The sequence below is a fragment of the Heliconius melpomene genome, chromosome 12 (genome assembly GCF_056956725.1).
Source record: "Heliconius melpomene rosina isolate 202511_hmr_F chromosome 12, ASM5695672v1, whole genome shotgun sequence".
Classification (NCBI taxonomy): Eukaryota; Metazoa; Arthropoda; class Insecta; order Lepidoptera; family Nymphalidae; genus Heliconius; species Heliconius melpomene.
The window spans coordinates 5,460,380-5,487,574 of NC_140400.1; the positions used below are offsets into that span (position 1 = coordinate 5,460,380).

General features: G+C 31.7%; 1 protein-coding gene and 1 pseudogene across 2 annotated transcripts; one reads left to right on the forward strand and one right to left on the reverse strand.

Moving 5' to 3' along the window:
* Nucleotides 1–1,534: 1,534 nt before the first annotated feature.
* Nucleotides 1,535–13,958, forward strand: LOC146533581 (myrosinase 1-like). The gene is made up of 11 exons (XM_085194095.1): nt 1,535–1,612; nt 3,285–3,394; nt 6,199–6,346; nt 6,835–7,001; nt 7,992–8,249; nt 10,461–10,549; nt 10,903–11,050; nt 11,225–11,385; nt 11,972–12,124; nt 12,572–12,663; nt 13,241–13,958. The coding sequence occupies exons 1-11, from the start codon at nt 1,587–1,589 to the stop codon at nt 13,383–13,385; spliced, it is 1,497 nt and encodes a 498-aa protein (XP_085050221.1). The 5' UTR covers nt 1,535–1,586; the 3' UTR covers nt 13,386–13,958.
* Nucleotides 13,959–15,064: 1,106 nt separating this feature from the next.
* LOC146533582 (myrosinase 1-like) lies at nt 15,065–19,438 on the reverse strand (annotated as a pseudogene). Its single transcript, XR_014878582.1, has 11 exons — nt 19,356–19,438; nt 19,126–19,232; nt 17,969–18,116; nt 17,692–17,858; nt 17,318–17,578; nt 17,036–17,124; nt 16,779–16,926; nt 16,017–16,177; nt 15,696–15,848; nt 15,464–15,555; nt 15,065–15,245 (listed from the first exon to the last, which is right to left on the reverse strand). The product of XR_014878582.1 is annotated as a myrosinase 1-like (transcript).
* Between the last annotated feature and the right edge of the window lie 7,757 nt (nt 19,439–27,195).

The following is a 27,195-nucleotide window of genomic DNA, read 5'->3' on the forward strand; positions in this document are numbered from 1 at the left end:
CTCTACATACCTCTAAATCTAATCTTTTGATTACATATAAATATTATAGCATTATCAAAGTAATAAAGAACAAAATTTTCCCATAATACATTTATTTGATAACGCTATCGCAGATTTGTATATCTGAGTTAATCAGAATTTATTTTACATTTCCTATCATATTCTCATCGCAATCCCTATCTTATTATTGTTATGCAAGATTAAAAATATTACTAGACATTTATTACTTAATTATTAATTATTAATGTACATATCTACATATTATTAACTATGCGGTAGTGTACCTTATTTAGGGACAAAGACTTTTTTCGTTCGTTCTGGTGTCGAGGCAAAGCGTTGAGTTACGCCATTCAACACGCGGTGCCTCTAGGATTTGGCGGAAAATAGGGAACTGAAGTGTCTTAACATTAAGTTCCCCGGTTTCTCTACCTACTCTGCTATGTGTGGGATATATATACTCGTAGTAAAGGTTGTGATATTATTAGAATCTTTTTTGCCTGTAATAAGCCATCAGGAGACCTTACAAATGGCTTATAAATTAGTTGTTCAAAAATTGCTATTTTCTTATAATAGGCGTCAAGGAAATTCAAGTGCTCAACTTAATTAATACAGTCTTTATTAAAAATAAATGTGGATATAAATTTTAAAATATATCGTTTAATTATAATAATGAACAATCAGTAGATAATAATTAACTCTTAAATATAATTTTTAACAAAACAGCTGACTTCTTCTATTTCAACCGGATGCCGTACAAACCCAATTAAACTTCAACAAACTATCCTTGACCCTATAATCTTATCAAAAAAAAAAAAGATTTTCCATTTGTCGCACACATATTTACTGCAAATTTGCGACTTATGTATGTGATTTCCTCATAGATACCATTGTCAGAAATGGACGAAATTAAAATGGGAACACATGGGAAGCACTTGTATGTATGTCCCCCCAAGTTATCTAACCACTTCTTTTACAACTCTTAATCTACTCTTAAAAGTTAAATACTCTTTGGATATAATGGGATATCGCCTTTCTATTGAAACCAGGTCAAAATAACGTAACATTGCTATGCAGGTATTAAAAGTTACTGTTACAGTGTGTCCTTGGTCATTTTCAAAGAATTGGGTCCAACTATTCCTTCAGCTGATATCACCTCCCAAACTATATATATAATTTTAAGCAAATCCAAAGGCTATTAATATTCTAGCTTGGGATTATTTTTGAAAGATTAAAAGTGGTTTAACAATCTTTCAGCAAAAACAAAGCGTAGGTGGTGGTCACTCTGCTTCAATTCTTGCATAATTTAAAATTTGTAAATCGAAGAGATGTCGAAAATTCGTCTTTAAAATTCGTACGCTTTTCTCATCCGGTTATAAATAAATAGTAAATATTCGTATATATAGTTCTAGCGGGCGAAGCCAAGGTGCCGTTTGTTAATAATAATAATCGATTTTTATTATATATAAATATAATAAAAAGCGACTTTTATTTTATTATATGTAAGTAATATTTTCAACGGCTCGACAAGGATATGGCGAGTATAAGTAGAAGGTTCTTACAAGTGTATTCCCATTATTTTTAGAATTATGAAGGCGGCAGCTATACTTATTTGGTAGTGTATAATATGTTATTTTTATAATAATTCTGTAAAAAAATTAAAATAAAAGCCAAAATTATAACAATTACAAGAGTTTTCATTCAATAAGTGTTTAATTAGAAGTGATTTGAAGTGAAGTGATTTTTTTCTTGTATTCGTGAATTGGTGAAGTAAATGTTTGTTGTTTGTTCTTAAATAATATAACTTCTGGTCGTAATATATTTCTTAAGTTTCAAACATGATATTTAGTATTAATATAGAAAAAAATATTTTTAATTTGTCTTCTAGATAATTTTATTGTCCAAGTTGCTACTCGCTATATTTTGTTGTTTTATTCATTTTAAAACCGCCGCAATTTTTTTTTCACTCGCTCAATTTAAATGCATTTTTCATCATTAATTTAATATGAAATGGTAAATTATTTGTTTCTCTGTGGACTTCAGGTAAGGGCATCATTTTTATATAACTTATTGCTTTACAAGGCTTTACAATGCTGTATCTCGCATATGATAATATATGCAGGGTATGCAGGGGAACCTGTTCACCAACTAAGATATTCTGTTCTCCGCTTTACGGCCCTGATTATAAATATGTATTATATATAATGGGGGGATATCCATATTTTCACTCGTTAAGGTCCAAAGTTTCGTGACATCGCGTTTCAAGATATTGTATTTAAGTGTTAAAAAACGAAATTTATGAAAGCAAAAATGATTTCAGAACTTCTGTTTTAATTTAATAATTAAGTTTATTTATATATGCAAAATGTAAATAAACTTAATTATTAAATAAACGTCACACGACGGTGAAAAATCATAAGATTATTCATATGAATATTAATTTATGGATTATTTTTTAAGTTGTATATATATTACCTATGGTTAAATATATTTCTTAAAAAAAATACAGTCGAATTGATAACCTTTTCTTACAGAAGTCGGTTAAAAAATTAAAAAATTAAATAAATTGTGACTGTAAAATCGACTGGTGGTGTGTTCGATCCCCACTAGAAGGATTGCAATATTTATTTTAATTTATTCGCTCTGGTATCGAGGCAGAGAGCGGCGTTGATTTCCGGCATTAAACACGCAATGCCTCAAGAATTCAGCGGAGAGTGGGGAACGGTAGGGCCCTGATAGAGAACGGAGTGTCTTACCACTAAGTTCCCAACAAGTGACAAACATATTTATTTTTATAAATTTATTTTTTGCATTTCTACCGCTTTTTTTTACATTTCATTATATAATTAATCTATAACATGTTATTCAAATAAAATTGTTTATATAAAATAATTATAATATTAATAAAAGACAATTAATCGTTAGTTTTTCTTATTTATTGACGTTGTCGTGACGCACATGGGAAAGTATAGAATGGTCGTAGTTTTGATACCTATTATTTATTATAGTAATATCCATACGATCGGTTGTGGGTTCCATTCCCACTCGAAAAAATGAAATATTTAATATTTTCATTTTCTCGCTCTTTTAACTGGGCAAAGCGCGGTGCTTAGTTCCGCCATTCAACACTCATTGCCTTCAGAATTCGGCGAAAAGTGGGGAACGGGTGTTAACACTAGGTGGTCAGGTACTACGGCACGACTTTCCTCCTCTCTCAGCGACAAACAAACTCATCAGCTTTGTAATACTCTTTAATAATCTATAAACTTGTTAACCCCTTTTTATAGTGTTGTGCTATGTGGAGTTTGGGGAAAAAATGAATTGAAATTTCCTTCACATTTTAAGTTCGGAGCTGCGTCTTCTGCTTACCAAGTAGAAGGCGGATGGAACGCTGATGGTAAGAATTTTATTTGTATTAAATTCTGAGGAAGCACTGTCGTAAATGCTAAATACAAAAAACTGGACAAGGGCGAGTCAGTCTCGCCCATCGAGGGTTCCTTAAAAAAATGGAGGTTCCGAGCTTCTTCTCATATTCAAGTTTAGCCAGACCCTCATCAGGTCAGGTTCATCTAATACCTCACATGAACTAGCGGATTTAATACTTCATAGTGCTTGATTATACAACTGATTTTAAGTTTTTATATTTAGTCTAAGTTTTTATATTTATTGATATTTTTATTTGTTTATTTTATTTTATGATAATAGTTATATAAAATTATGTAATCATATAATACCATACTATTTATTTATTTATTACACTATTAATAATTTATTACACCAATATAATAATGAAACAAATAAAAGAAAAAGAAAGGAACAACGATAACGATTACCGTCCAATTTCCATACTTCCTTTCTTATCCAAAGTCCTAGAACGCATGGTGCAAAGCCAACTCACTTATTTCCTTTCTAAAAATAACCTTCTAAATCCTTTGCAATCCGGTTTCCGTCCTGGTCATAGCACGATAACAGCACTTGTCAAAATAACCGATGATATCCGAATGGGTATGGACAGTCAAGAGGTCACGGTATTAGTGTTGCTGGATTTTAGTAATGCTTTTGGCACCGTAGATTTTGACATAATGCTTGCCACTTTAGGTTCTCTTAACATATCTCCTAATGTAATCGACTGGTTTCATAATTACCTGCATGGACGCCGTCAACGTATACGAATTTGTGATTCTTATTCGGACTGGTCCTCAGTCAATGCTGGCGTCCCGCAGGGTGGCGTGTTGTCTCCTCTGCTGTTTTCACTTTTTATTAATAATATTTCCCAACATATCACTTCTCTCTACCACCTATACGCAGATGATCTCCAAATTTATTGTAAGTCTAAAACCTCTGAGCTACCAGCGGCTATCAATACGATAAACAATAATTTAACGAAAATATCCGCATGGAGTAGGTGCTTTGGAGTACAATTGAATCCTAGCAAGTCTCAAGCCATTGTTGTTGGTAGTCCAAAGCTCATATCTAAAATTAGCATACCCGCCTTACCTGATATAATTTTAAATGGCCAAATTATACCGTATAGTAAATCAGTTAAAAATCTTGGTATCATCATCGATCACAATATGTCCTGGAATCCGCAGGTGAGTGAGGTGAGCAGAAAGATGTTTGCATCAGTAGGATATCTTTTCAGGCTACGTAATTTCCTTCCTATTCCGACAAAAATTGTGTTAGCACAGTCTCTACTTTTACCAATTCTTGATTATGCTGACTCTTGTTATCTTGATTTGAAAGAGGAGCAGTTAAACAAACTTGAGCGATTACAAAATCTTGCTATTCGGTTTATTTTTGGATTAAAAAAGTACGACCATGTCTCTGACTTCCGCAAAAAGCTCAAGTGGCTCCCAATCCGTCTTCGCAGGAATACTCATATTCTCCGTCTTCTTTACTGTGTACTATTTGATCCACTAACACCACCATATCTTAAAGAGCGTTTCGAGTTTTTGGGGCACTCTCATTCCCGACATCTTCGCTCTGAACAAAATTTAATTCTAAAAATACCTTCACACTCCTTTCCTCAGCAATTCTTTTACTGTCACATCCTCCCGACTTTGGAATGCCTTACCTCTGAATATCAGACGGGCAAAATCTTTAAAAACATTTAAGCGACTCCTAAAACTACACTACCATGCCCTCTAAACTGCCTTTTTGTATTGCCACCTATACTTATAAAATATGAAAGTGTATGTAGGTATGTATGTATGTATGTTTGTATGTATGTAAGTATGTATATATTTATGTATGTAAGTATATATGTGTAATGTGTACGTTTAATTAGGTATTTATATTTGTATATATTTAATATATGTATGCTGTTTGCTTTATAAATTTATTATAATTATTGTTTGCACCTCAACCCTTTTCCTCCCTTTTTTATCCTATGCCTTAAGGTTGCCTGGAAGAGATCGCTGTTTTAGCGATAAGGTCGCCTCTTGTACATTTCCGTCTTTTTTTTTTTTTGTTGTTGTCTATTTTATTGTTATTTTCCTTATGGGTGTACAATAAAGAGTATTATTATTATTATTATTAATATAGTGTAAACGTGGCTTTATTACCACAAGTGATCTCTTCCAGACTACCCTTATAATCAAAAATATGTAAAAAAATAACATAGATACTGTTTGGTGTACAAATGTGTTATGTTAATATAATAAACTTATTTAAAAATGTACATGCTATAAATTACATGCTTATATAAAAACCTACCGTTTTATTGGGAAGGAGACTTTTTCAACGTCTTGAACAACAAAATACAAATCACAGCAACGAACTTTCTCCTCAGATATAAGAGGTAGCCAAGAAAAGAAGCAGTGAGAACAAAATTTTTAATAGAGTTATAAAACTCTAATTTGTTAGAGTTTATATAAATTACATGTATTTCTGAATTTGTATGAATATAGCTTTGTACTAAATTATATTTTTATTCTAAGCCGCTATAAATTTAGTTAGTATATAGTAATAGATAGCCTGGTAGGAAATATCGTCTGACTGTAAGCATCATGGTTTTGGGTTTTGTTATTCACTTGAATAGGGGAATAGTTTATTTTGTTCTCTGGCAAGCTCCGAATGCCATAATAAAAAGACTGAACTGAACTGACTGAACTGCTGTATTGAATGTGATGTGAAGTGAAATATGGCTTAAATACAATTAAAATGATGTTAAATATGAAAATATTATGTTTATTATTACAGATAAAACTCCAAATATATGGGATGTCTACGTTCACACCTATCCAAATGCTATAGACGATGGCGATAATGGAGACGTGGCTTGCGACTCGTATCACCGATGGCAGGACGACATTAAAATAGCTTCAGATTTAGGATTAGATTTTTATAGGTTTCTTTTATCTCATCTTTTTTTCTTTATATGTATGTAATAGTTTGTGAAGTTAGAAGTAAGCAAAAAGAGTATAGCGTGACGACACGGTTTAGCTTCATCCTATATCCTGCAGGGTAGGCAGAGGAAACCAGAGAACCTAATGTTAAGACACTCCCTTCCCATCAATAAGTCAGTTCCCTTTCCGCTTAATTCTGGAGGTATTGCGTGTTGAGTGGTGGACTTTTGAAATAATACTATGAAATATTTATTTTTCTCTAGACGGACTAGTAGAACGTTTGTACCTCTGTGCCACTGGTCTCCAATGGCCTTCGTTTCCAATGCTTGCCTATTTTAGCAGAGCTCATGGCGTCGGCGAACGGGGTTAAAAGGTGAAAACCCACTCAGATAGGACTTAGTAAACAGGCCTATACCTATTGAAATTTGAAATGATCCTATTAATATCACTTTTACAATATATTCTAGAAAATTATTCTTTTTATTTCCAGATTTTCAATATCATGGTCAAGAATATTACCTAGAGGTACACCAGAATATGTGAGCCAAGCTGGTTATAAATATTATAATAATCTAATTAACGGCTTATTGGAAAAAGGAATTGAACCTGTAGTCACTATGTACCATTTTGATTTACCACAAAGATTTCAGGATTTAGGTAAGCTACTGAAACCAAAGTTTTAAATCAGTGCCTCTATTATGTCTATATTATACAAATATTGAATTACAGTTAATATATATTTTTTCACCTTAAAAGGATATAAGTTATATTAATTTAATAGTTCTGATGTAACCTATGTGTAGGATAGAGAGAGAGAGGATAGAGGATTATTATAAAACTATTTTCTATAACATTTATAAACTGTGACTCTACACTAAAGAAAGATATACTTTTTATATAGCGGCTCATGGATCCCCATTCGAGGAAGTTAAATATTTATTTACGTTTATATTTCCATTTCTTCGATCTATTGTCGAGGTGTGAGGAACGGCGTCAGAAAGTGAGGAACGGAGTGTCTTAACACTACGTTCCCTCTGCCTACCCTCCTGCGTGTGGGATACAGCGTGAAGCTGATTTATTTACAAAACTGTAACAATGTTACACATGGTGCTAAACAATTGCCTATAATATTTTATAGGGGGCATTGTTTGGCATGCACTGTTAAAATTACACATATAACGAGAAATTATGTGTACAAACACAGTGATACATAGTAAAATGTGTTTTATGGCTCATAACTTCCAGAAAGTCGAAGAAAAGTAGATACGATCCTTTGTGGATGTTACGAAAACGTATTTACAAGTCGATTTCGACTATTGGAATATTCCAAATATTTTTTGTTCTTGGTATAAATTGACATTTTAGACTACAATCTATGCAAGACACGCCATAATGCTCTATATTCTCCTATTTATTACTTTCTGTACTGTAAATTGCTATACGAAACCTGTGAAAACTAAAGTAATTGTTTATATGGCAGATAAGGCTATTAACATCTTCCACTGATGAGACCTTTTTGGCTTTATTAGCTTTGGTTTAGATTTCACTAGATTCTGCTAACCATCAACACACAAGATCTACTTTTGGTAGGTGCGGTGTTATACCAAACTGATTTCTTTGTCTAATAAAACTATTTTATTGCTTTAGGTGGATGGGCAAACCCACTTGTCACCGATTGGTTAGGAGACTACGCCAGGATTCTGTTCCATTTATTTGGGGATAGAGTAAAAACTTGGATAACTATTAACGAACCTTTCATCATGTGTAATATAGCTTACACTTTAGATATAGGTCCGGGTGTAATAGATTATGATATTGGCTATTTTTTATGTATAAAAAATACAATGGTAGCTCATGGGAAAGTTGCGAAGGTATATAAGGATGAATTTAAACATATTTATAATGGTAAGTAAATAGAGATGATGTTTATATAGCAGGAAAAACACTACGTTGATTTAGATGAAATAGATTTTTGTACTGGAAAAAAAATAATTTATAGAGTTAAATACTTTTAGTTCTCATGGACTGGGCTCTGATAGCCATTTTTAAAAATGAATAGAAATTATAAAAGGATTCATGCAATGGGTAATAATGTAGAATATACATGTAAATGAAAAAATATATACAATAATATTAGGTATCGTAATCGTAATCGGAAGCGGTTAACGTTTTTTTTTTAAAACGTTAAAAATATATATCGTCTATGGGTCATAATCAGAAAAAGTGTACATTTTGTGTCTTTTCTTGTCCCGCTACTTTGAATGCGTTTTAAAAATACAATTTTAAAGATAATTTAAATATTTTGCCATTTACGATAAATTTACTTATTAACTTAAAGATTTTTGTAATATTTTAAATGTATTATGGCTATTAATAGTATTTTTTGTTAGTTGCAAAAAACTTTTCAAAATGCTTCCATACAATTTTTCGTGTCCCATTCACTACTTTACTTTTTAAAAATTGATTTGTTACGAATGTTTATGGTTTTATTTGATTTCAGATATGTTTATATTACTTTACTTTATGCAAAATATTAAACAAAAGTACTTTTATTGATATATTATTTAATAAATAATATATATGAATTAAGTAAATTTGTCCCAAAATATTGTCTTTTTTGTTACTCAGGGCTAGTAACGTACAATTAAATTATGAATGCAATTATTTTGGATGGTGTTTAATATTAGTTTTTATTGTGACACCATAATTCTAAAAGTCAATGCTGTCGTAGCTACAACAAGTAGTGTTCTCGCAGCAGTTGAGGGGTTCAAATGTTTTAGAGGGAATATGTAAAATTACATCTCAGGGTTATAAACGGCTTTTATTTTGGTAAGTATTCTATAATTTCGTTTTCTTGTTTATGTTATTTGCTTCTTTTTACAAAATCTCAAAAAAGAACTTCAGTGCTTACACATGCAACACGTGGCTTATGAGCAAATATTTAAAAAGGTTAGAATTTCTCAGACTTTATTCTCAATTGCGTTATATTTCGTTACGTAACGAAACTGAGAAAATATGAAGCCTAGTTCATAATTACGTTACCATCGGAAGATATGTATATAAAAAAAAATTGCTGGCATATGGAAAAAATAATTGGTGACTTTTGATAACGTAAAGTAACCAAAAATAATGATTTTTAAGTTTTTTGCCTGTTTGCTTGTTTGTCTAATGTGTTTGTGCACGCTTATCTCAGAAACGGCTTAACCGATTTAGTTAAAAACATTTTTTTATTCTTCCTGAAATTAGTTGTGATTTTGTAATTACTATTTTTTTCTCTGGAGACAGTGAATTAATAAATATGTAGTTCAAGTGGGTGAAGCTTTTATTTAAAAACAAATACGTTCTGTACTAGCGTTGTTAAAGATCTAAACAATAAACATAATAATTATTAAATATCTATTGATAAATATTTTTTTATTTTCAGTAAGCGTCATGGCTCCTATGTCAAATGCTGAAACACATAAAAGATATAGAGAACGTCTTAAAAAGACCAATCCTATTAAATATGAAGATATGCGGAATAAACACTTACAAAGAATTAAACTTAATTCCCGTGATAAAGACTCAAATTTTGATATATTTTAAAGTGGATTTAATTTTATCATTAACTTTGTGATCTCTAACTAGAAATAGAAGTTTATTACGTTACGAACTAGCATTATTATATTGTTAATATTGTCACTTTGTTATGTTTTCTTACATTTATAATCTGTTAATTCAACGATTGAATCTTTAAAAATTTAATTTGTGTCTCATTAAATAAAAACAACAGTAGTTTTATTCGTTTAATCCTTACTTTGTTGTGTATAATGCCTTATATCATCAGTTTCGTAACAAACATTATCAGTGTTGTTACTTATCAGTTACGTTACGAATTCGAAAATGTCCACTTTTCTGATTATGACCCCTATATGTTTCTAACTTATTAGGAAAGAGATTCCACGTAGTTGTAATAAGTGATATGTATCATTCAATAACAATACTTCACACTAGTTTCCCTCCAATCAGGGCCGTTGCCTACAAGCAACTACCGTTTGACACAATTCTACTGGTTTTATAATCTTTTCCACTTACTTCATTTGTAATAATAATGCGATAATATGGTTTCATCAACAGGTCGTATTGGAATTGTAAACCAGCAATTTAATTTTTTACCAGAAACGAAGGATGATGAGGATCTTGTAGAATTGGCAGATGAAATATATGTATGTTTAGTTATTGTTTAGTTGTTAAATAAAAAAAATAGGCAATGTTTTTTTTCAATTAATTTAGATTATAGGCACCAAATGACTAATTTAATAAAACGACCGAGAAGGGATAAGAAGACGTTTAAGTGAAGGCAATAATAGTAGGTTCTGATCCACCTCTAGTAAATTTTTTTACACATTCTGATTATTTCACTCAACATACAAAGTTCATAACGAACGATAAACAGCATCAAATGGAGAAAATTATCTGCAATAGTTAACAGTATTAATGAAAATACCGATACTTCAAGACAAAAGTAAGCTTATGGATGTGAGAAAATAAAACGATACATTTTAATTATTATATCTAGTCAGGATTGTCCTCATATCCTATATACTCGGAAACTGGTGGGTGGCCACCAGCTATAGAAAAAATAATAGCAGAAAACAGTATTAAGAAAGGCTATAGAAGATCCAAATTACCTGATTTTACTGACGAAGAGAAGGAGCTCGTTAGAGGTATTTTATGTTGGAATATTTGATCAAACTTCGATGATCTAATGAACTTGATGCTAGTTCAATTCCTGTTCGAGAAATTAATTAATTAATATTTTCATTTCCAATCTGGGAACGAAGCAAAAGACAGCGTTTAGTCCTTTTTAACATGCCATGCAAATTAAAAAATTTTTACAGGTTCCGCAGATTTCTTCGGCCTCAACTACTATACAAGTAGACTTGTGAAAAAAGCGAAAGAAAGCAACGTAACTAGGGATCCTTTTAACTTTATAACTGAATTGGATGTCGATTTGGATGTTGATCCGTCTTGGAAACAAAGTAGCACATTTTGGTTCTACGTAAGTAGTATATTATGTATGAAAAATATTTTTATTAGACTTATTATTATTAGGACTTATTTAAAATACATACTTTCATATAAATTTAATAAATAATATGTTATTCAAATATTCATTTGCAAATATTCAAATGCTTCATTCTTATCCTTGAATTGCTAAGATAGAATAAGGTATTGCAGAAGAAGAATGAAAGTAAGATGAATGCTATGGAGATGCGATCTCTTCATGGGATATGCAGAGTCTATTTTGTTGACCGAATCCGCAATGACGAGATGTACAGAATGATAGGTACAGTGAGAAAAAAGTGTTAAGTTATTTTGGCCACATGAATGAGCGAAGAAAGAATGGTAAAAACAGATTTATGAAACGTGTGTGAGTTGCAAGAAACGCCCCTTGACTATTGAGAGTAGGTACAATATAGTTAATTTTGGAGATAGGTAACGAGGACCCTCAGGAGGGTATGTATGAAGAAGTTGATGGCAGTGGACGCAAAGGAGCAGATATGTAGAGTTCGTAGCTTTTGGTGCTAGGTACTAAGTAGAGGTTTTCTAGATGCGATGGTAAAAAAATTATAAAAACAATACAGGTATATCCAGAAGGATTACGAAACCAGCTATCTTGGGTGAAAAAACATTTTGGGGATATAGAAATCGTTATATACGAGAACGGATACACATCGTCCGAAAATAATTTGCACGATCCCGATAGAATTCAATATTACAAGGATCATATGGAACAGGTAATATATAATTTATGATAGATTTTTATGATTTTTTTTCCAATTTGTAAAAAAAATTAATATGATTCCGAAATAAGTATTATTTTATTCAGTTTTCGAATAGAACAAAAGCGTCTTAGTGGGAATAGATTGTTAAGACTAAATTACTAGGTTCTCTCTGCTAAACAAAATAATTAATCCAAATGATAGTTATTTCTTCTAGTCTAATCTAGTTTTAAAGTTTAATTCCCTTCTTTGGTAGTTAACATGTGGCGATGAGTTCTGCTATTTCACCAGTAGTATTTAACATCGGCTTCTGCTTCGGCTTCGTCTTCTATACTAAAGCGAAAAATATACATAGTCTAAATAGACGAAAATAATACATTTAAGTTCTTCCAGTCAAGTCATGTTAGTTGTAATGTACAAATAATTATTTTTCATATTCTATATAAATATATTTGTTTTCAGGTTCTGCTTGCAATTCATGAGGATAAAGTAAACGTGACGGGATATACAGCGTGGTCTATGATGGATAATTTTGAATGGATGTCAGGATTTTCGTAAGTGGTTTATATTATGTAACCATGTCTGCGCTAAGATGGTCTCAATTTTATGCATTTACATATATTTACCCTTCCTTTTGAATCACTATTTGTGAAAATCGCGTTAAAATCTGCACTGCAGTTTCAAATATATCAACGTAAGTCAACAGGAAATGACTTTATTTTATATTTGTTACGTAGTTATTTTGTTACGCTCTTTGAACTAAGGCTATGTTTTCTTTTCTAATTTTGTTGTATTTGTAAGTGTTTTTCTTGATATTTTAATTGATTTACGATTCAGAAAATTTTGTTTATATGGTACCTTTTTAACATCTACAAGAAAGGTGGTTGTCTATAAAGTTGATTTACGAATGTGATAGCGTGATAAGAAAACATAGATGAAAAATTGCACACTTTGATGAATTGAATCATTATCTCAAATTTAAATATTTAAAAATAAATTATTATATTAAAAAAATATAATATCTTCACGCTGTATCCCGCATATAGCAAAGTTGGCAAAGGAAACCTGTGTTAAGATACTTCGTTCCCTATTTAAAATACTATAATTTTACATTATATATTTCTATTTCAGATGCAAATTTGGACTCTACGAAGTGGATTTCAATTCGCCGGAACGCACAAGAACGCCACGTGACTCTGCTCGTTACTATACTAACGTGATACGTACCAGAAGTACAGAATTATCTAATAATGATTATATAAATAATGAACTATAACTAGTGTTTGATTTATTAATGAACAATTGCCCGCTACTTATTTTACATACTACGAAACTTTTAACAACAAAATTCCTTGTTGCTTAGCAACGGTTGTTGCCACGGTTGTTATTAACATGGCAGAATAAATTGCATGTCAAATTGAAAGGTTTTTAATATATTAGTAGGTACCTATATATCGAGAATATTACAAATAATAAAAAGTAATCTTTGTCCACCCTAAGACCCTCAAGTATCTCTATATAAAATTTTATAATGATATATGTTAGCGTTGTGAATTTATTATAATGTAAAGTTATTTTTATTAGTATTTTGTTGTTAAACTTTATTAGAATTATGGTATAATAATTCTAATAAAGTTGTTATTTTCTTTGGCTTAAATTTTTAAATAATATTTTGTGAAGTCAAATGACACAATTTTGTTATAATTGTATTTGTCAAGATAGTTGTTGATTTGACTAATAATATAAAAGGCATGGAATTAGTAGTCGGGATTCATTCCTTGCCTGAGCCTCGGCAAATACACTTACTTTACGGCACAGTGGTATCTATCAATAAAGTGTTGGAACCGAATGGTTGTTTCTATTATTAACCTGAAGAAGCTTTTATATATTTCAAGTCAACTTGTGCTTGTGCATTGTAACTTAAAGTGACACAATTGGACGGAACTTTCCGGTAGCCCTATTAAATTTTCGATATTGTACGTGGTTTCTTTAGAAAAATAATGAGAACTATATTTATATATTATTTTATTTATTATATCTTGTGGTATAATTTTATACCACAAGAAATAAATGAATAAAATAACCATGCATCTACTTTTTATGTTAAAGCAATATGACAGTGAGATGTTTAGGCCATCTTTGTTATCAGCATTGGAATACAATATAAATTCCCCACTACGAGTAATCAGTGATAAGTATAAGGAAAAATACTGTGAAAAAAGTATATTTTTTTTTCTATAAATAAAATATGACAAGTATTGTCACAGTAAGTACAGTACGGTCGATGAGTTATGGCAACCCTGTAGTTACATTTTAAGAACTTTTGAGCATTGTTTAATTGGGAAGAAAATTCTATTGAATAATAATAATAATCTCATAAAAGTATTAAACAAATATTTCTATAGTTCAAGCAGGCGAAGCCGCACACGTAAGCTAGTATATCTGATCCCATCTTCAGATCCTAACTTGGTGGTAATCGGTAAGTACGCTCTTAGTAAATAGGGAAAATAGCTGAGTATATTTTACTACTTTACGACTGATTACGCATTAATAATTTCTCAATGAATGGCTACATCATAATGTTTCATAATATAGTTTCCGCATATATTAATCAATTACTTCCTATTACGTATAACATTTAATTAATTAAAATGTAAAAGTAATTCGATGGCGTTCATGGCCTTCAAATAACAAAAAAGACAAGTATTTTTTTTTCGTTATTTAAGGCTAACTAAGACAAAAGCTTCCACACAAAAAAGAAAAAAAGTAGTTCCAGAGATCTTAGCGTTTAAACAAACAGATAAACAAACTCTTCCAATTTATTATATAAAATAAAACAAAAAATGTAGATTACTTTTACTATTGTAGATAGATAAACGATGAAAATAATAACATAATTTAATGAAAATAAATATTTATTATACACAGTATAAAAGCACAAATACAAATATTATTTAAAACTTTTTAAAGTTGTTATACGCGATTAGATCTAGAGAGATGACTGTGTCGGTGTCGATGTCTGTGGTTAGACCTGGAATGTTGCCTGATAACTCGCTTGTAGAACTCAGCGGAAGCGCGAGGACGGCGGGTGCGTTTCGGGTCTTCGAAATCCACATGTTAAAGACCGAACTTAAGCCTGGAAAAACAACGAAAATATTTAGAGATGTAATTATAGAATACTTTAAGCTTGTTCCGTTGAAAATGAAATGTTGAAAATGACCTAAATGAACAAATGAAAAATGTTTATAGTCAATTTTTTTTTAAGACTTTTTAGGAACATATTTTTTTTATTTAACTATTACTACTTAGTACAGAGACTGGTGGCTTTGAAATAGAAAATTAACTGAATATTACTTGTATCCGAAGGCCCATTCAAAATTATCCATCAGCGTCCAGGCGGTGTAACTCATCACGTTTACATCGTCTTCATTGATCGATAGAAGAACCTGTAATTCATACAAAAAACTAAAAGTTAGTCCAAATTCCAAGAAGTTAAAGTTGTAGAATACATATAAAAAAATCCTCACAAAAAACATGAAATATATTAAATCAAACAATAAATTAATATCAATCGATATTCCCGTACCTGTTCTAGATGGTCCTTGTAATACAAAACGCGATTTATGTCTCGCATGGCTGGGTTAGTGTCTGCGTAACCGTTTTCTGTGATGAAAAATTCGAGATCTCCAAACTTAGTTTTCAACCAGCGCAGCATATATCGTAGGCCTTCTGGATATATCTGTAATATATGTAATATTTTAAAATACTGAAACTGCGTATGTTTTAGTAATTTCAATACATACTTTAAAAGACTTCCTTAATTTAGTTATAGTTCTTAGTTGTAATTGTACCAATAACATACTACATTATATTATTTAATGAGCAAGAAAGGAAACAATTAACTTACATAAAACCAGGTAGCACCTATTTTCCATTCTGGTCGGACAGAAAATATAATATCGAAATCGTAATTCCCCTCCATAGGCCATATACCAACTGCTTCACCAGGCTTTGCTTTACGTACAGTGCGACTTGTGTAATAGTTGAAGCCGAAGTAGTCATATGTTCCTAAACACATTGACATAAATGTTATTATATTTAGAAAAAAAAATAGTTTTAGACAGAATTGAACAATCTATTAACTGTGTTAATAGACTGTTGTGTATAATAGATTAAGGCGTTTTTTACTTTGCCAAAAAAACATGATTCAGTTGCAAAATCTATATATATATAAAATCGAAAGGTCACTCATTCATCACGAAATCTCAGAAACTACATGTGCTAGGAATCTCAAATTTTGCATAGGAGTTACTTATAGGACGTAGGTGCTCGCTAAGACGGGAATTTGCCATATTCGACTTCTAAGGGGTTTTTGGGGTTGAAAGTTTGTATGAAACTTCGTTACTAATGACATTTGTCTTTGTCATTCGTTACTAAATGCTAGGAGTCTCAAATTTTGCATAGACGTCACTAGGACGTAGCCATGGAGACAGAAATTAATAATAATATAGTTCACGCGGATGCAACAGCGAGCGGGCCGCTAGTATATCTATAAAAAATTGATCACAAAAAATATTCAAATAAGTTACCCGTATAAAATCGCGTGGGTACTCCGAAAATTTTAAGAAAAACTGTTGAATTCAAAATTCATTTTATATACTTTACACACCTCTAACAAAATCTTTTTCTTCCTGAGTGAATTCGGGCAATCTGGATTTTCGCCAACCCTCGACCTTACTTTTCTCCCTTATGTGCTTCTCTACCAGTGGGGGCCAACCGCCTTCCTTAGAGAATATGGGATATGTGTACATTCCCAGCTGCAATAGAGTATTTGATTTTATAAACTGTTGCAATAGAGTATTTAATTTTAAACCTTATCAAATATTAGTCCAGTATTATAAAATGAAGATTTGAAAAAATAACTACCACAAGTTCTGTTGCAAACTCAGCAGTCTCTTCTTCCTCTTCATTCTCAGCTTCCATCCAGGTAAGGACATTTGCAATGGACACTTTTCCTGTAAAATTTTTTTTCAAATTATCGTAAAAATCAAAGCTCTTAATATTTCTTGTAACTACGATGTATTTAGATCTGACATAAGAGAATTCTTTATAGTGTTTATATACTTACTAAGTAGTATTTCCTATCATCTTCTGTTTTGAAAGTTCTGAAACAGCCTATTATGTATAATTTTGGAAATAGAAAATTACCGTGATATTTTGGTCTAAACTCCTTATCATATATCCTCCAGGCTTTGGCATGAGCCATCAAGATATTCTTATTGCAGATGTAACTGCCAATTCCTGGGATGACTACTCCTGGCGCGTGGATGCCACTGTTAAAGGAGAAATCACAAAAGGCAACTGGTTCGTTGAATGTAATCCAGGTGTTGACGCGGTCAGCGAATAGAGAGAAAACTGCTTGGGCGTAGTCACTAAACCATTCTATTGATTGTGGATTGGCCCATCCTCCTGCAAGCAACAATACATAAAGTTACTTAGAAGTATTTACTTATTCTATCAAAATATGTATGACAAAATGTTTATATCTTTCACAATAACAGTAATTAGTTTACATTACTCACCTAAGTCCTGCAGTGACTGTGGAAGGTCCCAATGGTACATAGTTACCACGGGTTGGATGTTCTTAGCATGCAAAGCATTTATTAAATTATTATAATAATCTTTCCCATCTTTGCTAATTTTGTGTGGATAACCTAAAGGCATTAACCTGGTCCATGATATGGAGAACCTAAAAAAGTACTCAATTATTATTTGTGTAATTGACATTGTGAGTGACATGACACATGCCAAGATTGTTTCAATATTTAATTAAATGTATCACTTAAATAATTTCCTTACCTATAGAAATGAAGGCCTAACTCTTCGGCCATTTCCACATCCCTCTGCCAGTTATTGTAACTATCACACGCGATGTCTGCAGATGACAAGTCTTGGATTCTCTCCGGCTTCGAGTGGATGAAGTGATCCCAAACACTTGGGGATTTATCTGTTGACATTGCAAGAGTTTATAAATACAATCTATACTAATATAATAAAGCGGAAGAGTTTGTTTGTTTGTTTGTTTGTTTGTTTGTTTGTTTGTTTGTTTGAACGCTAAGATCTCTGGATCTACTGGTCCGATTTTCATTGTTTTTGTTTTGTATGAAAGCTGCATTCTTCAGAAGTGCTATAGGCTATATAACATTACATTACACATATATACTAATATATTTTAAAGTACTTTCTAATTTGACATGCAATTTATTCTGCCATGTTAATAACAACCGTCGCGTCGCTATGCAACCGTTAGCGCGACATTTTGATATTCATCCTTATATCCTTATGAAAATAAATATAATACTCACTATTAACATTTTATCTAGATTGAAATTATAGTTTACTATATAACATTCTAATAAATAATTAAGGAGATGTCACTGATTCGAAATGACCTAGCCTTCGGGCGGCACAGCATGACCGACGCGAACGGGCAGATGACGTTGACGGTTTTATAAATTTTCATACATTTTCGAACTTAAATTGCTGTTTTTAATTAATTTAAAATACACTTTGGTTCTCTTCTTATTTTATTTGATATTGCCCGCTAAAATTATCCTGTTTAATAGAGAGAAATGTTTAGTTATTTCGTAGAGTCGATATCTATGTACGCACGCACGGAAAACTTTAGGTACTTTTTCTAATATTAAGAATATCTATCCTTTAGTTACTTTTAATCCTTTTGTTGGTTAATTTCAATAACTCAGATATTTTTTTCTAATAATGTGTATCTACTTATTATTCTTTTTGATTATTAAACTTATATTTTCTTACTAATTCTATTGAAAATTGAAAATAATTTAATGAATATATTTAATAAATATTCTTATAGTTGAAGCAGGCGTAGCCGCGTCCGGGTCCACTAGTAAATAATAAAATATTTTATTGTGTAAGCACAATTTTTTCAAAGTTAAGAACTTTGAATTAATTAGCCATGATAAGTTTTAGGTCTTACTCACCGCTAGCGTTCCAGCTCCCTTCTATTTGGTAAGCCGACGTTGCGGCACCAAACTTAAAGCCGGGAGGAAACTTGTAGCTCTGAACAGCGACGACGCTGATTAAAAAGCTGTAATATCAAGGAGTTTTATTATTTTCATTCTGTTAGGAATTCTATTATATGTAAATATGATTTAAATTTAATAACATATATGAGTTAATATAACTACCACTTAAACAATTATATACTAACCATACTACTAGCGTCTTCGTCCACATTTTAAAGCCTTTTTTAGTTAGTGCTGGTAAAGTACACAGACACGTCGTGGACACTACTGATTTATAACTCAAATGTTCCCTATTTATATGTCTTGTCGAATTTATCCTCATGAGGTAAATACGTATACGCTACGTAAGATCTAAAATTCCCATGATTTTCCTGGCAAATTTAGAACAGCCGTTGAAATCTATATTATTTGGAATGAAAAATATAAGTGTCGTCTTAATTTAAATAATAATAAAAATACCTGAAACTTATGGCGTAGGCACCGTCTGACTGTAAACATGATGATAGTGTGTACGATGTCCACTTAGGAAAATTAATTATTTTCACTTCTACGTTCTGGTAGACAGAGCGCAGGCGCTCAGAAATTGGGTAGAAAGTAGAGAATGTAGTCCTCTACCATTAGGTTCCCTTTCTTGTCGTAGTATGCGTTATTAAAACTATTCAATTGATTGACAAACTTATTTTGTGATCAACTGGCACGCTCGGAACGCCATAATAAAAAGAACAGAAAATTTTAAATTTTATAAAAATCGGTGGCGATTTAAAGATTTTTCCATACAAACTTTCAACCCTTTATTTGCACCCTTAGGTGGTGAATTCTAGAAAACCATGAAACATGTGTTTAATTATATACGTTTAAGAGTCTGAATTTCAAATTTTATAAAAATTGGTGACGTTTTAAAAAAAACCTATACAAACTTTCAACCCCTTATTTGCATCTTTAGGGGGAGAATTCTAGAAAACGATGAAACACGTGTTCAATTAAATACTTTTAAAACACTAAATTTCAAATTTTATAAAAATCGGTGCCGATTTAAATTTTTTTCCATACAAACTTTGAACCCCTATTTCACCCCTTTAGGGTTGAAATTTTTCAAAATCCCTTCTTAGTGGATGTCCAGGTTACGAAAGTAAACTTTTGTCCAAATTTAACGTTTCTCCGCACAGGGGTTACGGCTGTGCGTGCGTCTTACCTCAGTCAGTGAGGACAAGTCCTTTTATATATATACTAGCGGACGCGCGCAGCTTCGCTTGCGTATTTAAGGGTGAATTCTAATAACCCATGAAGCATGTGTTCAATGAAATATTTTTAAGAGTCTAAATTTCAAATTTTATAAAAATCGGTGGCGATTTAAAGATTTTTCCATACAAACTTTCAACCCCTTATTTGCACCCTTAGGGGGTGAATTCTAGAAAACTATGAAAGATATGTTCAATTAAATATTTTTAAGAGTCTAAATATCAAATTTTTTATAAATCGGTGGCGATTTAAGAATTTTCCCATACAAACTTTCAACCCCTTATTTGCACCCTTAGGGGGTGAATTCTAGGAAACCATGAAACATGTGTTTAATTATATACGTTTAAGAGTCTGAATTTCAAATTTTATAAACATTGATGACGATTTAAATAAAACCTATACAAACTTTCAACCCCTTATTTGCACCCTTAGGGAGAGAATTCTAGAAAACGATGAAACACGTATTCAATTAAATACTTTTAAAAATCTAAATTTCAAATTTTATAAAAATCGGTGCCGATTTAATTTTTTTTCCATACAAACTTTGAACCCCTTTTTCACCCCTTTAGAGTTAAAATTTTTCAAAATCCCTTCTTAGTGGATGTCCAGATTACGAAAGTAAACTTTTGTCCAAATTTAACGTTTCTACCATCAGCGGTTAAGGCTGTGCGTGCGTCTTACCTCAGTCAGTGAGGACAAGTCCTTTTATATATATAGACTAGCGGACGCGCGCAGCTTCGCTTGCGTATTTAAGGGTGAATTCTAATAATCCATGAAACATGTGTACAATGAAATATTTTTAAGAGTCTAAATTTCAAATTTTATAAAAATCGGTGGCGATTTAAAGATTTTTCCATACAAACTTTCAACCCCTTTTTTGCACCCCTAGGGGGTGAATTCTAGAAAACGATGAAACACATGTTTAATTAAATACTTTTAAAAATCTAAATTTCAAATTTTATAAAAATCGGTGGCGATTTAAAGATTTTTCCATACAAACTTTCAACCCCTTATTTGCACCCCTTGGGGGTGAATTCTAGAAAACGATGAAACACGTATTCAATTAAATACTTTTAAAAATCAAAATTTCAAATTTTATAAAAATCGGTGCCGATTTAATTTTTTTCCATACAAACCTTGAACCCCTATTTCACCTCTTTAGAGTAATCATTTTTCAAAATCCCTTCTTAGTGGATGTCCAGATTACGAATGTAAACATCTGTCCAAATTCCACGTCTCTACGCACAGTGGTTACGGTTGTGCGTGCGTCTTACCTCAGTCAGTGAGGACAAGTCCTTTTATATTATAATACTAGCGACCCTCTTGCGGCTTCGCCCGCTTTTACTATTATTGATTATTCATATAATGTATGTTTGCTTGATAATGTGAAAATTAATTAAACCCTAATGCAACCCGCATTTTCGTAGTTTCAATAAGGATTTTCCAATTGTTTTACACAGCAAGGATTTTTTAGTAGGTACCGTAATTTTAAATCTGTGCTACTAATCTTTTCAAGTACTTATTAAAATAAATATATAAAAGGACTTGTCCTCACTGACTGAGGTAAGACGCACGCACAGCCGTAACCGCTGATGGTAGAAACGTTAAATTTGGACAAAAGTTTACTTTCGTAATCTAGACATCAACTAAGAAGGGATTTTGAAAAATTTTAACCCTAAAGGGGTGAAATAGGGGTTCAAAGTTTGTATAGAAAAAAAATTAAATCTGCACCGATTTTTATAAAATTTGAAATTTAGATTTTTAAAAGCATTTAATTGAACACGTGTTTCGTCGTTTTCTAGAATTCTCCCTCTAAGGGTGCAAATAAGGGGTTGAAAGTTTGTATAGGTTTTTTTTAAATCGTCACCAATTTTTATAAAATTTGAAATTCAGACTCTTAAACGTATATAATTAAACACATGTTTCATGGTTTTCTAGAATTCACCCCCTAAGGGTGCAAATAAGGGATTGAAAGTTTGTATGGGAAAATTCTTAAATCGCCACCGATTTTTATAAAATTTGATATTTAGACTCTTAAAAATATTTTATTGAACATATGTTTCATGGTTTTCTAGAATTCACCCCCTAAGGGTGCAAATAAGGGGTTAAAAGTTTGTATGGAAAAATCTTTAAATCGCCACCGATTTTTATAAAATTTGAAATTTAGACTCTTAAAAATATTTCATTGAACACATGTTTCATGGGTTATTAGAATTCACCCTTAAATACGCATGCGAAGCTGCGCGCGTCCGCTAGTTAAAATATATTTAAATGACTATTTTTAGATAGTTAAATGACCATTTTTAAACGGAAGAAATTATAAACAAAAACCTACCTACTAATAACTACTACAAAAAATATGAAACCAAATATATCGCGCTGAAATAATACATTCAACTCCAATTATTCAATACGTGCAAACGCATCTAAATCTTCGTTACTATAAAGGCAGGCGGGTTTTTTTTTCGAGCTTGTGGTTAATGCTGAAGAGGGTATTCTGTCCATGATGAAAAGCAAGCATTACGTAGCTGCCTGTGAGGAAAATTCAATAGAATGATCGGCCGGGAATCGAACCCGGGCCGCCCGCGTGGCAGGCGAGCATTCTACCACTGAACCACCGATGCGTGTAAGGTAGGCGGGCGCGGCGGGCGCGCTTATATTGCATGGCGAGTGGCGAACCGTTTCGCAGCAGGGATTTTTTGATATTGTAACAACTTCTAAAGTACTTATTAAAATTAAAAACAGTAAAAGACAGGTTTGATCTACATTAAATGGCCAACTTAACTAATATACTTATTTATATGCTGAGAGTAAGGGATAAGTGAAACTTGAGTAACATACAGCTGATGTGTCAACGGCGGGATGTGTCAACAATTAAATGCGTTTTTCTCTAAAACTATTCGCAATTTCGAAATAGTGTAAATAGAAAATTTTATCTTCGTTTAACGTAGAAAATTAATAAAGTATTTTAAAGGATAAGGATTAATACCATCATGGAAAAATATCCCTCACAATAAAAAATATATTGAAATTACTATTTTTAGACAGAAATATGATCACTACACGTTATTCTTAAAAGATACGAATATGCCGTCGCGAACTTTTTTGTAGATCTTATTAAGAGGAACAATACTCCAGTACATTATTTTTATGTAGTACTTACCATTAAAGCAGCGCATGCGCGAAAGTGTCTGAACGGGTAGGACTTTATACACATTTATCGTATTTATGTTAATTTACATAAGAATGTACAAATAATAAACTATATATAAACCTTCCCTGAGAAATACTCGACCTAATGGTGAAAACCGCATAAAAATCCGTTGGGTGGTTTAGAAGAAGAAGAGTTAGAAAGTTCAGACAGACACGAAAAGCGACTTTGTTTTATAAGATATAGGATATATGTAGAAGCATCAGAAGGGGCCTCATAGCGGTCTTGGCTGTCTCTATTCATTTGTGGGCGTTGTAGCAACAGAGATGTTTAAATAAAAGTCACACTTATATTCTAAGATGTCTTATTACTCGTTTACATAACAGTTTTACAATAAATCTCACAAGATTAACAAAATTACAATAGATTAGGAGCCAATAGGTTAATTGGTGAACATCTCACGCCATAGCTGTCAACCAATGACATCTGCTATTCCTCGTGGCTACACCTACTGTAGAGTTCGTAGCTTTTGATGTTAGGTACTAAGTAGAGGTTTTCTAGATGCGATGCTAAAAAATAAACAAAAACAATACAGGTATATCCAGAAGGATTACGAAACCAGCTATCTTGGGTGAAAAAACATTTTGGGGATATAGAAATCGTTATATACGAGAACGGATACACATCGTCTGAAAATAATTTGCACGATCAGGATAGTATTCAATATTACAAGGATCATTTGGAACAGGTAATATATGTATAATTTATGATATACAGTGGGTAAAAAAAGTATTTGCACATCCTAATTTTTTGATGTTACATCCACAAAAAAACAGAATGCTTTTAGTTAATTATTGTATTTAATAGCTTAATCTATATATATTTCGAATTGGTTAATAAAATTTCTCAGAAAATAGAAATTAGAGAATGAGACGGTAAAAACACATATTTTAAAGTCAAATAAGTATTTGCACACCAACCGGCTTGTACGTATTTTGTAAAAAAAAATCAATAATAAATGAAAGAAAAGACACTTAATATTTTGTGTGCATTCTATTAGCATCAATGATGGCTTGCAATCTCCTTGGCATCGATTCCAATAATTTGAATGTTGTTTAAATCGAGATTTGAGCCCATTTCTCCACCAAAGCACCCTTTAAATCATTTTTATTTAAAAATTTCATTTTCCTCAAATTTTAATCCAGCAGATGCCATGAACTTTCAATTGGGTGGATGTCTGGCGTTTATGGCGGAGTTTTCAGCATTCTATGGACATTGTATATCACCTATTCCTTAGGTTTTCATAGCTGTATGCTTAGGATCATTGACCTACTGAAAGTAGTATGTCTCACTTACGCCTAACTTCGATGCGCTGCAAGATAAAATATCGCGGAACACTTTATCGTAATCTACTGCTTTTATTATTCCCTCGATAAAAGCCAAGTTTCTCACACCATTTGCTGTCATGCAGCCTCAAACCATCACATGGCCACCGCCGTGTTTGACTGTACTATGCATATGTTTCGCCTGAAGTTCAGTATTTGGCTTGCGCCACACAAATGTTTGTCTGTCCGTTCCAAAAAGATAAAATTTGCTTTCGTCAGAAAAAAAAAAAATTGTACCAAAATTCTAAAGGGGTATTTAAGTATAAGTGAACAGCTGTTTTGAAACGCTCTTTATTTTATTTGATATTTAATTATATTTATTAGTGTTTTAAAGATACATATGTGCTTGTGATATTAAGTACCTACCGCTAGTGTTTTCCTTTATTGAATTCCTACAATTAATAATATATTTAACAATATATTCAACCATGGATACTATCAAGGAGTCCATCACTGCTATGGCGGACATGTTCAACACCAGGATGAATGAATTTCAAGAAGACTTGAACAAAACATCACCGTCGACTACAGTGACAACATTAGCTACTGATTTTAAATTATTTAAAAATTTTATTCACGTTGCACTAAGTTCGTTGCAAAAACAAGTCGAACTGCTGACACTGGAAGTCGACCGAATGGAGATGTCTAGAAGACGTAAAATCCTGCTCTTTCATGGTGTACGTGAGAACAAGTCGGAAGATATTGGTGCTCTGGTAACAAGTATTGTGACCGATGACCTTGGCCTTACAAATTTTTCGAGCTCATGTATCACTTCGGTGTATCGACTTGGTCGTTTGCATGAAGAGAAGCCGCGGCCAATCGTCGTAAAGTTTACAACTCCTCAGGTGCGTCACAATATATGGGTTTCCAAATCGAAACTAAAAGGTTCGGGTGTTACATTGTCTGAATTTTTGACAAAAACCCGTCATGATGTATTCATGGCCGCTAGGCAGCGTTTTGGTGTGGGGAAGTGCTGGACACGGGACGGCTCCATTAACATAATTGCTCCAAACGGCTTGCGTTACCGAGTGCAGTGTATGTCAGATCTTCAGGGTGTGCCCGTTGCTCCAACTAAGTCACCGCCGGTGGTGCATGAGACTGTAGCTGCTCCTAAGAACTCCGTAAACAATGATAAGGTAGTTATTCAGAGGTGCAAGCGGATAACTAAAAAGTAACTTGTTAATATTTATAAATTTCTTCTTCTGATTAACTTTTTATAAATAAAAACAACTTGATTAGATATATATATATTTTGTATATGCATTTTTTTTTTTTTTTATCTCTGTACAATCAATATGTTTCTAATTGTATATCTGTTTTTTTTTTTATGCTTTGTTTTTATGAATATTATCTTTATTTTGTTTTACTTTATGAACTGTCAAAAATAATCCTATTATGTTCTCCAACACTTACTGAAGCGTTGACACATATTTTTTTTTGTATAGCTTTCATTGCATTAGTTAGGTGGTTAGCCTTTTGAATTGTTTTATTACATCACTTTTATTTATTTTATTAGATCAGTCTCTGTATTTAGTCATGTGTTAAACATTTCACATGTTTTTGTTTACTTTTTTTTTTTTGACTATTTTATTATTATTATTATTATTTTATTTTATTATTTTTTTAAATTTTTCATATTACTACACATATTATAATTGTGATGTGATTAAAATTTTCGCTTCATTTAATCAAGCAGTTACTTATTTATATTAATGAAGGTGTAATTTCTTTTTTTTGTTGTTTTGCATATATTCTGTAATTTTATCATTATTATTCCTATGTAATTAAGTAACTATAATTTATTTTATTTATTTTTTTCTCTTTTTTGGTTTGACAGAATCATTGTAATATTCACTTTTATTGCTATGCTTCTATATGTATATATTCATTTTTTTTTTCTTTTGATGTTTTGCTTTGCTTGTCCTTATATTATTATCTATTATTATTATTATTATTATTATTTGTAGTTTTAAGCCAGATTTTATACATTAATTAATTCATTTGGTTTTTCTTTTTGTATTTCTCTTCAGTGTACATATGTATAATCTCTCCTTGCAACTGGCGGGTACTAAGTTATTTAAGTAATTTAATTTATTTAATTTATTATTATTATTATTTATTTATTTCTACACATATTTATTTTATATTTATATATTTATTTATAAAACATAAATAGTATTTATTCATTATGGCAAATAGTAATGATGACTATGATTCATTCCTGTCCTTCTCTTCCTTTTCTAATGGGGC